Genomic DNA, 19,072 nt, shown 5'->3' with positions numbered 1-19,072 from the left:
GTATAACAGAAATGTTTGCTATTACTATTATTTTTCTAGTGACTTGGTCTCCACTCTTTTTTTCAATCTAAAACAGTCACTCCTCCATTAGAATCATTGCTCACACATTTCCAAGCACACTTTGTTGTTACACACCTCTGGTCTTGCATACCTCTGGGCTTTACACACACACACACACAGAGTTCCACTTTTGTGACTACCTGATTTCTCCTATTTATGTTTGGAACTTATTCTTCTTTACATCCTATCTCCCCCAGTGTTTCATGGCCCCTCCATAAACAAGACAGTTAATTTTTTCCAATTCTGTGCAACAATTGGACGTTATAATGATTTTCCAGTTGCAACCATCACACTGGATTATAATGTTTATATGTTCCCCCCCCAACAGGTGGTGAACTCTTGGAATGCAAGGATTATGTTTTACTTTCTCCAAGCACCTGACTAAATGCTGGCACGTGGTGGGCACCTAGTAATTAGTAAGGTATTTTTCGAACAGATGAAAAGTGTAGGCTATAATTAGACAAAATGTAATTAAGAATATTTTATGATATAGAAATTCCCACTTGGGCAGAAAAAGGAAGTTTAGTTAAAATCTAGAAAGCCGCAGTTTTTCCAGCTGAGCTATGATGGCCGTGATGCAGCAAAGACTATTTCGTTAAGAGACCCTGGCTTTTTGGTCTGGTGATGCCACGTTAAGTGTTGTGGGTAATTAATGAGGGTAATTAATATGCCACCTGCTCTCCTACTTAGGGGTCAGGTGGCGGGAATTTTATTCCACTTTCTGCAAATTTGCCCCGTGCCTTGGTAGGGACTGGAGGGTGTGAAGGTCTACCAGCTCCCAGAAAGCCTCCCCCTTCTTGTTTACCCAACGCAGCGCCCCCAGCAGCCGCGTCCTCTCGGAGAAGCCGGGCCGCGGGTGACAAGTGACAGCGAGGCGCCGGGCGGCGGGCACCCAGCTCGCTCCTCCCCGCGCGTCACGTGCGCGAGGATGCAAACTGCCCCCCGCCTCTCCTCCTCCGCCCCCTCCGCCTCCCGGCCTTCCTCCTCCTCCCGGTGAGGGTGTGCTTGGCAGACGGCGCGAGGGGGAGCGAGCGAGCGGGCTGCCGGGAGCCCGCAGCCCTGGCGCCCGCCGCCGCCCGGAGCCCCGCAATATGCCGCCGCGGCCCGCTGGCTCTCGGCCATGGCGAGGCTCTGCCGGCGCGTCCCTTGCACCCTGCTCCTCGGCCTGGCCGCCGTGCTCCTGAAGGCGCGGCTGGTCCCTGCGGCCGCCAGAGCCGAACTGAGCCGCTCCGACCTCAGCCTCATCCAACAGCAGCAGCAGCAGCAGCAGCAGCAGCAGCAAAAGCAGCGGGAGGAGGCTGAGGAGGAAAGGCCGGAGGTGCCTGGGGCATCCTCCACCTTGGCTGTTCCAGGTAGGTCCCGGCTGCCCGGCCCTGCCTCCCTTTCTCGGCAGGCGATCGTATATGGCCTCGCTGGCTTCCTCGCCCCTTCCCTAGCCATCTCCATCCTCATCCCTGTCCCTCCCGATCTCCCCAGGCTGCCTGCCCAGCCTTTGGTCCCTTGCTCTGGTGCCGGGAATCTGCCCTTTGGTAATGAGCTTTCTGGGAATCCTGGAGCACTGCAGTGGGTTGGAGAGGGGTCGGGAGCGCTGGGGCTGGGTGACTGCCTGGATTGATTATCTTTTTTTTTTTTTTTTAAGCCTTCCCTTCTTCCTGAATTCTTCCCTCCGCCCTGGGAATGACTGTACACACACACACACACACACACACGCTCTCCTCAAATCCCTTTAGCATTTTGTTCTCTATCCTTTTCTCTCCTAGAGACCGAGAAATCTTGCCATAGACACCCACACACCCCTTTTCACCATTTCTCCTCGCCTGCTGTATTTAAATTTAGCCATGGAGAAAGAAATCTTGTTTATTATTTCTCTCTCTCCTTATCCCAGGAAGGGTTTAAGGGTTCATCTTAAAGAATGCCTTCATTACAATAAGACCAAGCAAAACAAAATGAAATAGTTTGTAATTGAAGGAAAGGGAAAAAGATAGGGGGACGACAGATAAGAAAGATAAAGTCTGCAGTGATTTTAGTATAGCAAAAGCCTCTCCCCAGAGAGGGAAATCTTACTTGTTAGTAAGAACTTAAATGAGACAGATTCTTGACGCCATTCAGTGAAAGTGAAGACATACGGCTGTAGTGTATGTGGATCTAACAGTTCCCCAGTTCCTCTCTGGGCCCCCCCACCCCCCGCCGCGCTCCCCATTTAGCACCATCAGTAAGCAAAGAGCTGGATTATCCATCTAAGTAGCCTCTCCCTACCTCCCAACCCAGTTCCCTTCCTGGGTGTAGATGCTGTCTGCTCTTTGGAAAGAAAAAAAGCCATTAATTTACTGGCATGTGGGCTTAGGTTTTGGGAAACCAAAGTGAATTATAACATTTGTTTTTTTAAAAAAAATTCTGCCTAGTATGATTATACAAGATGCTGAAAATGAGATTTAAAGAGTGGAATCATCGTCTTATTTTGTATTGCTTGCTCATCATTGAAGAGCAGTACTCAGGCATGCCAGCTGCGATTCATGACACAGCCAGGATGATTTAATTTATCAGAGTGCTCTGAGCATAGGATGCAATCACCAAAGTGTACAAGAAAGCATGTGTTTCTGACACCCTCTTAAACCAATTAATAACACTGAGGTGTGGCTAAAAGTCCTGAAAGGTTTGCATTGTGTGGTGGTTCTCCTACCTAGCTTTTAATAACAGAAAGTGATCACAACATGGTTTGGGCGAGGCAGCTGTTACACATGCTATTCACTAAACTTAAGGAAATTGAAGATAGGAGACTGAGTGTCTTCATTACAAGAGAGATTTCACAAATTACTAAACAGAAGTTTGGGAGAGTGTTGATGGGGTTTATGGTTTGCAATATATTTTTTATTTTATTTTTCAGTAATTTTAAATGGGTTTTGACTACTGTGATATATATATATGTTGTGATGAGGGTTATGAATAATTACAATAATAATAGAAACCTTTTGTATATGGCATGCAAGTTAAAATATTTGTTTTTGGATAATTGTGAGGGAATATTTTAAAAAGGATGATTGTTTGGGAAACTAGCAGTTTTTGTCTTATTTATCTATTAGATTAATTGAGGTTAAGGAACCGCTATGCAATAGATCAAACTAGAGCCTAAAAAGTAACATACGAGGGCTCTTGTTCCTCAAAAACTCTAACCCCCTAAGCCAGTGGCAAACAAGAGAGTCATTCAGTTGCCTGCTGGTTTAGTTATTGGAATATCAAGTCTTATAACAAAACAAAACCTAAAAACAAATGAAGTTAAAATACTCCTCTGAATTAATTGTGATTTCTACATTGAACTGGACTTCCTGTTTCAACCTTTACCCCCCCCATCCCCCCCTCCGCTGTGATCTATTCTTCTCACACAGCTAGTGATCTTTTTAAAAACATTAAATAAGATAATTTCTGCTCCCAGTTCTCCAATGGCTTCCCATCTCTCTCACTAGATGCCCCAGATCTTGAAAATGGCCTACGGAGGTCTAGATCCTTTTATCCCCTCTCCCACCTCCTAGAGCCTGGCTCTCTGGTGCTTCAGTTTGCAAGGGGGCTCTGGTGCCTGGCCTTCACACTGACCATTTTCTCTGTCTGGACTTCTGGAACCTCACATTCTTCAGGTTTGCTCAAATGTCACTATAACCGAGAGGCTTTTCCTTACCAGGTATATTAAATAGTAATTTGCACGACCTTTTGCCCTTACCCTGATTCATTCTCCTCCATGGTACTTGTTATCCTCAGCCCTTCTTATAAGCCTGTTTCCCCTTGTTAGAAAGTAAGCTCTATGAAAGCATGGACTTCATTTTGTTCAATGCTATATGTCTAGTACTTAGAAGAGCACCTGGTATCTATAAATAGTCAACTGCTTGTTGGATGGATGAATGAATGAATGTGCTGGCATCAAGGATCATTTTCACTTTCTGAGTGTTTGCTATTCTCCACTGGAGAAATTCTCCATTGGAATTTAGCAGAGGATGTATAAAAATAAAGGAATGTTATGTAGGAAGATTTGTAAGTAAAGGTTATAATGTATGTAAATTTTGGATCTTAAATTTTTAACTGATTTCAGTGTTTTTCTTACACTGACTGTTGAAAACTGATTCATAACAGTATTTGAGCCCACTTATTAGGTTCTGTCTAGAAGATTCTTTACCTAGGTGCGCTTATACTCTTATGACCTAGGAGGGTATTAACATAACTATACCGTAAATAGCTGTAATTGAGTCTAGGTTCATTGTTTGCTCCTTTTTAGTTCTTCTGATTCTTTGGACAAGTCATAGAACTTTTCTTAGGCAAAATTAAGAAAACTAATACAACACATTCAGTGACTAGTACGTGACTAAGTGTTGTCAGTCTGCAGTCGAGAAATTGACCATTGACCTTGGTTGGTATTCTCTGGATTTATTATTCTTAAAATTTATGTCTCTTTGTATTGCTGACAGACAAGAAAATGAGGTTAAAAAATGTAAAATTTTTTAAAAATCAGGATTAAAAGTATATTTCCATTTTCTCAGTAAGTTGCAAAAACATCTTCAGAGAATAGTGAGAATGGAGAAAGGCTAAGGTTGAAATCTGTCAAATCAGCTGTTTTCTCCAGTGTATGCAGCACCTCTGACTTCAGCACCAATATTTGCTACAAATAAATATTTGAGGGACCAGAGAATTAATTTGGGGGCCAGTGGTAGCTGAGACAACTGTATCATCATATTCACTCTGATGGCCCATTGATGGGAGGTATGCTGGGGGTGGGGGCGAGGGGAGCTGGGAAAAATAATGAGCTCCATTTTAAATTCTCCATGCGAAGCGGAGACACAGGGTCTCCATGGATCTTTTTTTTTTTTTTTTTTTTTTTTTTGAGACAGAGTCTCACTCTGTTGCCCAGGCTAGAGTGAGTGCCGTGGCGTTAGCCTAGCTCACAGCAACCTCAAACTCCTGAGCTCAAGCGATCCTCCTGTCTCAGCCTCCCGAGTAGCTGGGACTACAGGCATGCACCACCATGCCCGGCTAATTTTTTCTATATATATATTTTTAGCTGTCCATATAATTTCTTTCTATTTTTAGTAGAGATGGGGTCTCGCTCTTGCTCAGGCTGGTCTCGAACTCCTGAGCTCAAACGATCCGCCCACCCTCGGCCTCCCAGAGTGCTAGGATTACAGGTGTGAGCCACCGCGCCCGGCCTCCATGGATCTTTAGAAATGTCTTTTGCATAACAGAGAAAGCTTCCTGAGAGGTATATTTTCATGGTATAAAAATTTGTGGTTGTACATTTCAGTGATAAATGTTTTTAAACTTTTTATTTTGTAAAATGTCAGATATATAGAAAGTAAACAGGAGAGTGTAATAAAGCCTATACCTGTCACCCGGCTTTAACAGGGGTCCAAATCCTGCCATTGTTGTTTCACCCATACCTCTACTCATTTCCACTACATGGCATTTTTTTTATAGTTCTTTTTTTGAGGTAAAATGTACATACCTTAACTGTACTGTTTTGACAAATGGATGGATATATCCACATAAACATTGCCCTGTCAAGATACAGAACATTTACGACACCCTAGAAAGCTCCCTCATATGCCCTTCCTAGGCAGTCCCTGCCCCTCACCTAATGACACCTGCTGTTCTGATTGTTTTCATCATAAGTTGATTTCTAATTTTCTAGAACTTCACAAAATGGAATCGTATAGCATGTGTCCAGCTTATTTAGCTTAGGGTAATTTCCATTGATTTCATTCATGCTGTAGCACATTCAGTAGTTTATTCCTTTTTATTGCTGAGTGGTATTCCGTTATGAATTACCACGGATCGATTTATCGCTTCTTCTGTTGATGGGTGTTTGGTTTTTTTTCCCAGTTTTAGGTATTATGAATGAAGCTGCTATGTTCTTATACAAATCTTTGTGTGGACATGTTTTCATATCTCTTGGATAAATGGCTATCAGTGGAATAGCTGGGCCAAACGGATATACTTTTGAAGTGTAAAAAATATTTTTCTACATATTCTATGTAGGTGACACCTACCTCATTTAATAAAATGATTAAAAAATAATGAAATTTGATAGAGTATTACTATATACTTGTTCTTAAAATAACTTGATCTAAACTTTATTAAAAAATTTTTATTATGTTTATTAAATGTTTTGATATACATAGTGAAATAGTTATTTTAGTCAAATAAATTAGCATATCCATCCTCTTGCATAGTTACTTTTTTTTTTGGTGGTAAGAGCACCAAAAAAATCTACTCTCTTAGCAAATTTCCAGTATACAATGCAATATTATAACTATAGACCTTATGTTGTACCTTAAATCTCTAGACTTACTCATTTACATGTCCACAGTATTGTACCTTTGCTCTACATCTCACCACTTATTTCCTCCCACTCCTGTTTTATTCCCTATTTAAATCTCCCATCCATGAAAGCATTTATTTACTTTTTTTCTGTTCAAGGAATTTGAAAATCAATAGAAAAAATGGGATTAGAAATTGTTCTATCTAAAAGTACTCATGCTTTAAAGTCCATATTCCCAGATGGGGTAATCCTGATTTCTTTCCAGGATTTTAGTAACCAAAAGGAATTATTTCTTGGTGTTGATTACAGGTTGAAAAACACATGCCATTGTGTTGCTTTTGAGTCCAGTTTGTTTTAGTGGTGATTTTGCAGCGTTCTTAATGTGACTGAACAGAAACTGTACCAAATATTTTTCTGAAACAAAACTCTTCCCCCAACTATATAAATATTGAACTTGATTCTCTTTCAATGTTCTGTCTGACTAGGTTAGCTGCAGTATTGTTGTCATTCATTTACTTGGCTTAGTGTAATGTTTCTTAATTTCCTTTTGTCCAAATTGCTTTAGCTCAGAAGTAGATACAATATTTTCCATCTGCTATTAGTAAGAATTGTGCTTTGGAGTACTTACCTGGAAAATTCTAAAACCATGAAAGCTATGTGTTATAATGAAATACAATTTTGCATCACTTAACAACAGGGACACATTCTGAGAAATGCATCATTAGGTAATTTTGTTGTTGTGTGAACATTGTAGAGTGTACTCACACAAAACTAGATGGTATAGCCTACTACATACCTAGGCTACGTGGTAGAGCCTATTGCTCCTAGGCTACAAACCTGTACAGCATGTTACTGTTCTGTAGGTAACTGTCACAGAATAGTAAGTGTTTATTTATCTAAACATAGAAAAGGTACAGTAGTAATACAGTATTATAATCTCATGGGACCAGTATCTTGAGTATGTGGTCAGTCCACTGAAATGTTGTAAGTGGCACATGATTGTATATGCTTAAGAAAACAGCTTCTGTTTGTTCTGAAGATTCTGTTTGGAGATGTCTCTTTAGCCTTTTGCATCAGCACAGTACACATGTCCAGGACATACCAGATTCTGTGCCTTTTAAATTTTTTTCTGTTATGACCGTTCATGTCCTAATGACTAGGCTGTATTCTTAAATACTTGTTGATGATGTCTGTGAATATAAAGGCCAGTTCATTTGGGCCTAAAATGAGTGAGTGATTCCTAGTGCCATTTCCTGTAGGGCAGTGGGTGTCAAAGAAATGGTAATCACTTTCCATCATTACTAACGTGTCAAATACGCCTCAGTGACCTAGTGAACCAAGACTATAAAATGCCTCAGTAATATATTACAACTCTTGAAACCTTGAGTTAATAATGCCAGAGTTCTCTGTACTAAGGTTCTACGTATTGCACAGAAGTTAAGATCTAAAATTAATTTTATTTATATATGAATGAGATTTCAATTTCTATTTAGTGTGCTTTTTTTCTTTAAGCAGATTTCTATATCATAACAAGTTAGAGAATAATGTAAAATTTAAATATTCACTAGTATTATCAGTTATTGTACTTCATTTTTGTTCCTATTCAGTAAAGAAATACTATTTATAAATGGTGTATTTTTAAAAATTTTATTTTATTTTATTTTATTTATTTATTTTTGAGACAGAGTCTTGCTTTATTGCCCGGGCTAGAGTGAGTGCCGTGGCGTCAGCCTAGCTCACAGCAAACTCAAACTCCTGGGCTTAAGCAATCCTACTGCCTCAGCCTCCCGGGTAGCTGGGACTACAGGCATGTGCCACCATGCCCGGCTAATTTTTTTTCTATATATATTTTAGTTGGCCAGATAATTTCTTACTATTTTTTAGTAGAGACGGGGTCTCGCTCTTGCTCAGGCTGGTCTCGAACTCCTGACCTTGAGCGATCCACCTGCTAAAAATTTTATTTATTTTGTTTCCTTGTTAACAATTACAAAAACATCTGATGTATTTTTAATTCACTTGTTAGCTCTGCTGAAATTTAGAACACTTACTTGGCCAATAGCAATTCTTATCTGTGAACCCAAATGCTAGCTGAGCTTTAGGTGACCAGTTGACCAGTTGGAAGCTGATAGAATGTCCAGCCTCAACTCAAGGCTCATGCTGTCAGGTCCCTGACTTATATCTGGAGGAAGTGTTATAGAGACATTATAGAATTCCATACATATCCGTTGGCTTTTATAAAATAAAATAAAAACAGTGTTCCTGGTTTTATTCCCAACCACCTACTCCTCTGCTTTTTCATAATAGGAATGTGACACAAACAGAAACAGGATGGGTAGATAGATGATTTGTTTTTCCTAATGGGTTAACTAAACTAGGAGTTAAGTAGAGATTGCAGATGTCCTGGACTTGTGATTCACTGGATTTTGTGACCATTCCACGCTTGCCTGCTCCCATATATTTTGGGAAAGGGTAGAAATGAAGATGTCAAAATACAGCTCAGTATAGTTATGTTTCTTCAAAACTTTAAACATGCTGTTAATGTTCTTTCAAGTTTGCATGGGTAGAGTTTGTTTATAAATGTCTAGGTAACTGAGACAAGATTACCAAGCAAATACCCATTTACTGTAAGAGTGAAATAGAGGAAGACAAGACAGCATTTTTTGTCTAAGGGGAAAATGCCACTAAGAATAATGAGCATAGTAAAATTTATTTAACTGTTTAAATAAGATGAACCATACCTAGGGTGATGATAAGGGTGTGTCATGACAGGAATTCTGATTAATTCAATGACATCTGAAGTTAAAAAAATCCATTTACTTGTTTATATTTAGATGAACTAGTACCTGTAAAATATTTGCATTTAAAGACAATTTCTCTTCATAAAATAGGTACTTCCTAAGGTATATTTTACAATATATTTGTGCTATTCTGGAGGTTTTAGCAAAAAAGCTATGATTTAATACCCAAATTTCAGTTTCTTTACATTAATCAGAATTTGACTCTCATTATAATCTTTTGAAAAAATTATTTTTATAGTATTTGTGAAACAACTAATCTGATCTTCTACTGCTGTTTACAATGAAGCAATATCTAATATTGATTAAAATTATAATAACTTTTTTTAAAAAAGTGATCACAGGTTGTACTAGGCTCTATACTTTATAATAAGCCTTCTTGGAATCATAGGCTCTTGGAACTAGAATGAGATAGGAATGACCTTCTCTTAAATGCTTTTGCTCTGGCAACGTGTGAAAAGTATATGACAGGAGCTAGAACATATCCTTAAATTGTGGTACCACCTGGCAGTTGAAAGTCTGTTAAAACTGTTAGTTTAGGATGATTTGATGACTTCCTTCATAGCAAATATGAAGAGTGAACTTGTTCATAATTTAAAACTTTCGCTGCCAACTGATTCAAGTTCGTGAATCAGAGGAGTCAAAAGAATGTACATTTTAAAATTGCTTCTGTACCATAGTATTTCAAGTAGGGAAGAAGTCTGTGAACCAATAAAGCTTGGCAAATGTAGGGCATAAAGGTGTTCAAAGTGCAGTCTTGGGAGGTTCAAGAGAAGAGAGAGGGCAGAGAGTCAGGCAAGTCAATAGTCCATGGAGAAGGAAAGTGCTCACAAGTAGTGAATCTTCCTTCCCCCCATATATGTGACTCACTGTCCCTTATACCTTCTAATGCAGAGTTCTAGGGAGCCCACAGAAAGGTGTAGGGGGCTCATGAGAACCCTGAAATTAATTACACAGTCTGCAATTATCTAGTGTTCAGTGTGTCTATGAGATTTTCAAAGGCATCCCTGACCCCCAAAAGGTTAAGAAAACCTGCCATCGTTAATTCTGCCTTTGTTAGTGGACTCAGTAAGAAAACAAAGGTACCATTCAGACTCAGTTAACATTTAGATTCAAATAACATTTTTGTGTTTTCTTAACATGTGAGTTTTTTGTTATTGTGGAACTTTGATGGGTAAAATTAGCAAGTGTGACAGCAGTATAACCAATCCTGCCTGAAGGCTTTAACCCTGAAAAGAAGTGATTGCTTAGGATGCACGTACCTTGGTCAATTCTTTCAGCCTTTGGTTTTTCCATTCTGTTGGTAGAATGGCTACCAAAATGTAATAAATATCTTTTGATAAATCGCATGATTTTGAATTGTTTCATATCCCGGTTTCATTATATAACTAACTGGCAGGATACCTTATACCTGAAAAAACCCTCTGTTCAGAATTCTTTGGCAGTCAACCCAGAAACTCCTTGTGTCTTGGCTCTTGGCTACTCCACTGAAGGATAGGGTCACTGAGATTAAGTTAATAATCTTAATATGGGCTCTGATGACTTTTCTAGTCATCTAATCCCTCAAGGCCTGATTATAAACCTCAGTCAATTTTGGCAGATGGAGGCCTACCCTGATTGTTAGTAATTCCCAAAGAAGGCGTTTATAAAAACCTCAGTCTTTTCCCACTGCTGAGACAAGTATTATATTAATGTTTGGTCTATAAACAGGTTAGGGGTCAAAATAGTAATTTCAGCCTACAGTGATTTAAATCTGTGATTTAACTTGCTATTTTTATCACCAACGGTGTGCTAGGCTTTTGGAATTAATATCATCTCTAAAATCAATGAAATCCGTATTTTTCTTACTTTTTTGATTCACACCTCTCCTGGTTTCACTAATAACCAACTACATTGGAAAAGTCAGATGCCATGAAGAGTGAATAGCAGAGTGAAGGATTCCTTGGAGGACTAGCTCTATTTTGCAGAATTTTTCTTTCACTTGGAAATCCAAATGGAGAAATTTGTATTTCAGCACATTCTGATGTTCCAAAGATAAATAATAGCATGTGTTGAGACTTGGAAAGCTACAGCTTCAGAGAACAGCATAGGGCACAGACTTGAAGGTAAAAAAGATATAGTCAGGTGTGGTGGCTTGTGCATGTAATTTCAGCTACTCTGGAGACCGAGGCAGGAGTATCACTTGAGACCAGAAGTTTGAGACCAGCCTGGGCAATATAGCAAGGCCCTGTCTCTAAAAAAAAAAAAAAAAAAGAAAGAAAGAAAAAAGACATAGGCACCCCTGATAAATCCAAGTACAATTGTGGCCATTGTACTTCCTGTATGTAAAGGCTGGCCCAAAGATCAGGACTCTATGCAGGGACTGTGTGTGGGGCCCATCATGGATCCAGTACCTTAGAGGTAAGTTTGACAAGGGCGGGTGAAAATATGTAGACCCAATTTACTCCCTTTTCTTTCCTATAAATATTTTTTTAATCCAAAATACAGTATAAAGTCTATAACTCTTCAATAATTTTTTATCTAATAATTATATCGAAAAATTGTACTTAAATATTAATTTACAACCATAAAATGTTTGACACTGTAATATATGGTCATTGAAATATCTTTATATTCTAAAACATGAAAGTTGAAAAAACTAGTTTATTTCTCTGTTTAACATTCTCTGACTCTCTTCTCAGTCTCCCTTCTTATGAGCTGCTCTCATTTATTAGTTGCTTTTTTTTTTTTTTTTTTTTTTGAGACAGGGTCTTGCTCTGCTGCCCAGGCTAGAGTTCAGTGGCATCATCATAGCTCACTGCAACTTCCAACACCTGGGCTCAAGTGATCCTCCTGCCTCAGCCTACAGGTGTGTATCACCACACCCAGCTAATTTTTCTACATTTTTGGAGATAGGGGTCTCACTTTGCTGCTCAGGCTGATCTTGAACTGCTGGCCTCAAGTGATCCTCCCACCTCAGCCTCCCAAAGTGCTGGGATTACTGGCATGAGCCACCATATCTGGCTGCATTCCAGTTTCTTTAAATACCATCTCTATGCTAAGACTCCCCGAGCTTGCTCCTGAATGTATCCACCTATTATCTTGACATTTTTATGTAGCTATAACACAGGGTATCTCACTTTAATCATCCATATCTAAAACTGGACTTTTGATTTCCTACCACACCATCTAGAATAAATATTTTATTCCTTATTGTTGTTATTATAAAAGCTAATAAAGTGCTCCACTAGCCAATGAGAGGCAGTCATGGGTATTGTGCCGGCCACCTGCCCTACCTTCGTCCAGTCAATCACCAAACCCCATTTAGGAGTCTGCCTCCTGAATGTTTCTCATCTGTTCATTTTCCTCCATCTTCACTGCCTCTGCCCTAGCTCAGGTCACTTGTACGCTCCAGTTCATGCGAGCACATTAACTGGCCTCCTTATGTCCGTTCTGGATGCTCTAAAATCCATACTCCCCAGAGAAACCACAGGAGTCATCCTGCCACCCTCCCATAGTGATTATTTTTAAGTACAAATCTGATTAGCCTTGCAATTACATATGAATCAAGTCAGAAGTCTTAACATGACCTGAAGGCTTTGCATAATTTACCACTCCAGCCTCAGCTCCTGCTTCCCTCCCACTTCATCAGTGAGCTCCGTTCTCCATATCTCCAGAGTGACAGGTTTTGTGCCTTGGGGCCTTGACACAGGCGGTTTCTCTGCCTGCAACACTGGCCCCGTCTAACACACACCCCGCTACACGTACCCCTGCACACCCCATTCACCTGGTTAATTGCATTGAAACTTCAGATATTAGCTTCAGTGCCTCTTTTTTAAAAAAAGGTTTTTCTTTGACTTTTTAGGCTGAGCTAGGTTCCTCTGTGGTGTGCTCTCAGAAGCTCCTCCTACTTGCAAGGTCTGTAATTAATCTGTGGCTGGGCACCTGTTCTACATTTCCATATTTTTTTTTTTCCTCTAGATTGGAAGCCAGATCAGGCCAGGTACAATAATTGCTTTGCTTGGGACTCTCTCCCTATATAAATATTTATGGAATGAACAAATGAATGCCTTAGTATAGATAAATATTTGGGTAATTGAATATCTTCTTTCATCTCCATGCTTGAGCTGGTTTTTCAAGACAGTGTATATATGAAAAAGGTCTTATATAGGAAAAAGCTGTAGAACTTTAAGAGTGAAGTGGCCAAAGTATACAGGTTTTGGGTCAAAAGCAATGCCTGCTTTGGAAAAAAAAATACACAGGAAGAGAAATTGGTATTTACTCAAGTTCAACACAGCATATGCTAGTTTATATATGAGCTGGTGATAACATACAGGATTCCTGTAGTGACTGATCTCTCTAATTTTTTTCTTTTTAAACAAAAGTCATTGAGTCTCTATTATTTGCCAGGTACCATGCATGGTAACAAATATATAGAAATAAAATACATTGTCATTGCTTGCGGAGAATACCCATTAGGGACATAGATAAAGAAACCACAAATAATAATAGAGTGTGATAAGTATATTAGAGGAATGTATAGGATACTGTGGAAAACAGGTTTGGGGGAAAGTAATTTGGCCTGAGTTTCCTAGTAGAAAACACACTTAAAGTGAGTTTCAAAATTATTTTGAAAGGCAGGAAAAGGAAGTAATAATTTATTTTTTACTTTTGATTTAGATCTATTTTTTCTACTTCTTTCTGAAATAATAATTTATTAGTTTGACATAATAATAATTCTGCTCCCTTTTATCTTTAGTATTCACTAGAATTCTTTTTATTTCTTACTTTTATGGCTTGTCATTCCATGTTAGAAAAGAAAAAAAAAATGTAGCTTCTTCCAATAGTGCCCACATTTCTTGAAGAAAACAGACTGATAATGCGTTCTTCTTTCTTAAATAAGAGGATTGAATTCAGAATTCAGAAGTAAGCCCCATTTCTATTAAGTTATTGAGATCTAGTATGAGCTAGCAATTGGTACTTTTTGCCTTTACATTGATATATGGTTGAAGTATTTTCCCCACCATGAAAACAGTGAGAGTGTTACCACCTTGACCAAATTGTGCTGTTTTCTTATCGGTCCTCAACATGAACACAACACAGACCAGTTGTGTCTTGATGTCTCCTATAACCTCTCTGTTTCCCATGTGTGCCAGCTTGCTGGCCATTTCCCCAGTCTATCGTGGAAACAACTTCTCTTCTTTCCCTGTCAGTGACCTCCAGTTTCATTTTTACATCTCACCACAAAGCAGTGAATGATTTAAAATACATTCTGTTAATTATTATGGTTGTAATATCTGAATGGAGGACTTTTAAAAAATATAATTGCACATTATCAGTTGCCTGGTGTTCTGTTAAAATTTTAATGTTCATGAAAACTAATAAATATTAGGAATTTTTATGCATTCATGAAGTTTTCTCCTTTCAGGTTAGCCTAGAGATGTACTCAGAGCAGGAGGCCACTTAACTGGAAATTAACAAAGCAGAGGAAAGGGTATCCTGTGTACTTCATACATTGATGTATTTTTGAGGATACAATCAAAGTTTGCTCTCACCGTATAAAGCACTCTGTCACGCAGTTTCTGCATTTTTTTAAATCCCTGAAATTCTGTAAATCTTCCAGGCTGAGGGAACCGAGACACTGAAACAGGTGGCTGAACAGGGGAAGCATATGGGCTGACTGTGCTGTTCTCCCTCGGGCGCAAGCCCAGTGTTCTCAGGGTACTGTGTGGTATGTTGTTTTTTGGGGCTTTCAGAGACTGAGGGGGAGATTATACCACATATTCCACCATTCAGAGTGTGAATTCAGTGTATTAATATGGAAGAGACAATGTATAAGTCTATTCAATGAAAGACACTGTCTTAACCCAACAGATCTGCCTACCCTTTCCATCTTATCTGTTAAATATTTCCATCATTTCTCTAGTCATCCAACCTGGAGGGCCTGAAATCTTGATCAATTGTATCTGATCGTGGTGTTTTTAGTGTCTGTTTCTGTGGGTTTATTTTTACGGCCACTTTCCCTGTCCAGGCCCCAATACCATCTGTTTGGATCATTACAGTAATCTCCTGTTTTATTCCCTCTAACTCAAACCATACCCTTGCTGAATGCATCTTCCTGAAACACTGCTTTCTTTCCTAAGCTTTCATTATATTGTCATTAGAATTTGAAATCTCTTTCAGACTTCTATCTCCTACTGTTTATAATGAATACTTTGTATTAATGATATACTGAAAGATTGAAATTGAGTAATGAATATCCATGTACCTTCACCAAGATAAAACAGTTGCTAAAATTTTGTCATATTTGCTTTCTCTGTTACTATCTTTCTAGACACATCACACACACACAAAAAAAAATATTGTAAAACTAACTGAAACTTAGTTGTATACATCCTGAATTTTCATCCCTAAAAGCTTCAGCATGGCTCTTTTAAGATCTGGGTAACTTTCAATGGACAAGTAATACTTTTTTAAAGTGGCAAAACAATTATTAAAAACTTTTAAATGATCTATATAAAATATCAGTAACGAAGAAATATAGAACTTCAAGTAATGAATGAATCTTATAGACTGTGGCAAATCCTTGAGAAGGTTTACTTTGATAGGCTTGTTACATTTGTACAAATAACATTTATATATCGACTAGTCTTATTTAGATAAGATTCTGTGTTTTTTTTGGTTTTGGTTTTTTGAGATAGGGTCCGATTCTGTTGCCTGAGATAGTATGCAGTGGCATCACCATAGCTCACTGCAACCTCAAACTCCTGGGCTCAAGCGATCTTCTTGCCTCAACCTCCTGAGTAGCTGGGACTACAAGCACATGCCACCATGCCCAGCTAATTTATTTTTTATTTTTTTGTAAAGACGGAGCTGTTGCCCAGGCTGGTCTTGAACTCTTAGCCTCAAGTGATCCTTTCACCTCAGCCTCCCAAAGAGCTCGGACTGCAGGAGTGAGCTACCAAGCCCAGCCAAGACTGTATGTCTAATGAATGTGGCATTTTAGTTACTCTCAGCCAGTCTTTTGATTTATTAGTATTTTTGTTCTTTGGTCATTTCCTACCAATCTAGGATCATTTCCCATTGGCCAACTGTGCCTTTACCTATAACTTTTATGGTGAATGTATATAGAATTGGGTGTCTGGTACCTCTTCTCCTCTTTCTCTGATTATTACACCCTCATCCATCCATACTTGATGGTGGAAATGGTAAAGATACGAAAGCTGGGAGTTGTCGTCAGTGTGTCATTTCCACGATCCCCACGACGTGGAGAAAGCCAGCCAGGCCGTGAATGGAAAGGAAGAAGCCAGTACACAGAAATGGAGTTCTTGCTTCCAGTCATTCCTGAGATCCGGCGGGATAATCGCCATCCCCTGGCTGGCTTGCACAACGTTTCTTTGTATTCCATGGCTTGATAACCTCTGTTGTCGCCTCAGCAAATTCTGGTTGGATTTCTATAACTTTCAACCAAAAAGTCTTAACCAGCTCTACAGGTTATTTCTTATACTAAGTCCTAACTCCAAGCAAATTTTAAATCTGTTGATACTTTTCCATCCCATTGACCCTACCCTACCTCTTTCATATCCCAAACTCCAGCAGAAACCTACTTAGCTCTTCTTTCTCCATGAAGCTTTTCCAGTCTGTGATTATCTTTCTCTTGCTCGATCACTTATAATCTTTATTTGGTGATTCAATACTTGATAATATGTTTTTAAATTAGTCTAGTTGTTTCTGGTGTATTTCCCTTTTGAACTTCTGAATTCCTTCAGGGCATAGATATATTTATTTACCCATTTTATGTCTCAGAATGCCTAGTACTCAATAAGTGCTCAATAAAAGCATGTTGATTCATAATATGTTATGATTATATATATAATCATGTTATATATAATATGTTTTTTATACATATATATAAAGGGAAATATCTAAGGAATTAAGTACCTTTTGTTATTTATGTATTTATTTACAAAATGTTCAGGCTAATTTAAACAGAATTTGCTTATTATTATATTCCTTATTTTGCTACTTTTGTTGTAGTTTTAAAGTATAATATAGTATTTAATTATCTAAGTGCATCACTATGTGACATAATCTCTCATCGCACCTTTTTCTTTGTACCCATAGCATGTCCCAAAGTATGTTTCAGTGGGATTAACTGCTAGTTGTCTGTCTCCTTGGTAGAATAAGGCCCATGAACAGTAGCTCTTTGGTCTTCTGCTATATCTTCATGCCAGACACATACTAGGTATGTCTCTCCAAAATTCTTTTTAATTAAAAAGTGTTTATTCTCAGATTTGTGAGTTTGGGGCAAATGCTGGTGGTTTAAAATGAATTGGAAGATGATGAATTGAATAATACTATAAGAGGCTTTGAGATTGAGGACTGTCAGTCAATCATGATATTAATATACCAAAGTACAATTCGTAAACCTGGACTACCTTTTAAGAGTCATTTTCTTCCCTTGTTCTATATTTTTGTTTCTTTTTATTTCTACCTTTATTTTTTGTCTCTTATTAGCACCTAGTTTTGTCACTTTTTGGCCCATGATGATAACCTCATGCCTTCTCACTCCTGCTCCCCTCCTCTTTCTCACCTTTATTTTTTCCCTCACTTCACAGTACTGATTTAGATGTCCTTGGGATTCTCTTTTCTAAACAAGAATTTTTTTTTTATCCTTAAAATACTGCCCAAAGGCCTCTGACTTATAAAGACACATTTCTAAATTTACCTTACAAACAAGTACATTTAATTAATCAGTCTGCAATAATTATTAAATAAAAGTTTTCTTTGCCACAGAAAGCATAACAAATGGGGGCAGTCATTAAACTATTTTCTTGGCACTGGGTGATTAGCTAAATATCAGTTCATGGTTGTGAGGTTGGACAGGAAAGACCTGGGTGAATTTGAGACTTGTGAGAAGTCCCAAGTGGCTGCTCTGGAGAGGGTGAGGTGAAAGGGTCCTGGGCCGGGGGTGCACAGGGAGGCAGGGCTCAGCATGGTCGGGGTTCTGTGGTTGATGGAACCAGCAGAAGACTCGTGCCAGGGCCTCATGGGTCAGTGGCTAGAGCAGGGGCTTCAGAGTGAGGGCAACTGGAGTTCTAAGTCTGTTCTACCCCTTCTGAGGGATGTTGTTGGGCCAACTAATTAAACTTTCTCTGAGATAGAATAATATTTACCTTGCAGAATTATTGTAAGCATTAAAGTTGATGTGTATAAAATACCTAGCATTGATATTTATCAATTATTATTAGAGATGGTTTTTAGTAAATTAAATATTTCTGAAGTATGAATATTTTATTGATTTATATTCTATAATATTATGTTAGTAAGGGTTGAATAGGTAGAAAAGGTAACACACGTTTCTAGTATGTGAGACTGGATTTGTTTTCATTGTTTTACTGCACTTACTGTGAATTCACTCTGAAAGTGCATATGGTTCTATAGTAAGTGCCATTAAAGCCTATTGTGGAATTAAATTAGTGTTTTTCTTTTAAGACAGCCTAGAAAGAACATTGTTTTTGGAACATTACCTAAAACAAGCAAATAAGAAAAATATATTTGAAAGCCAAAAATCAATGAGGTATTCATCTGTGAGCTTCAAGTTTTCACTACTATATTGATTCCTTTTGTTTTGCTGGGAAGATAAATTGGTTCTTAAAGGCTGAATTCAAACAGTAGTTTTCATTATTCTTTTTTTCTGTTCAGGAAATCTTAACATGAGCTAGAATATTCTCAGCATACAAATAAGCCAACAAATACTGGCTGTGGTCCTTTGGAAAACTTTTTATTGAAAAGATAGTGTTTCTTTTTATGGGAAAAACAAGAATGTTTTATAGGTCTCTTCTTTTTTCTTTGCTAGCCTTGGCATTCTGTTGGGTAGTATCATTTGTCCATTAAAATGGTGTATCTTGGAATACTCTCTTGAGAAAAGAATTCTGCT

The 19,072-nt window shown here is 38.5% G+C and overlaps 1 protein-coding gene across 1 annotated transcript in view; it reads left to right on the top strand.

The window, feature by feature from the left end:
* The first annotated feature begins 1,180 nt into the window (after positions 1–1,180).
* Positions 1,181–19,072, top strand: part of FAM171B (family with sequence similarity 171 member B) — a 59,228-nt gene continuing 41,336 nt past the window's right edge. Inside the window, exon 1 of the mRNA XM_069469885.1 lies at positions 1,181–1,412. Within this exon, the coding sequence (XP_069325986.1) occupies positions 1,181–1,412 (232 nt within the window). The remainder of the gene's footprint in view (positions 1,413–19,072) is intronic.

Source organism: Eulemur rufifrons, chromosome 1 (assembly GCF_041146395.1).
Source record: "Eulemur rufifrons isolate Redbay chromosome 1, OSU_ERuf_1, whole genome shotgun sequence".
NCBI lineage: Eukaryota > Metazoa > Chordata > Mammalia > Primates > Lemuridae > Eulemur > Eulemur rufifrons.
Note: the sequence above shows the minus strand (reverse complement) of the source record. Positions and strands in the feature narration are given on the sequence as shown.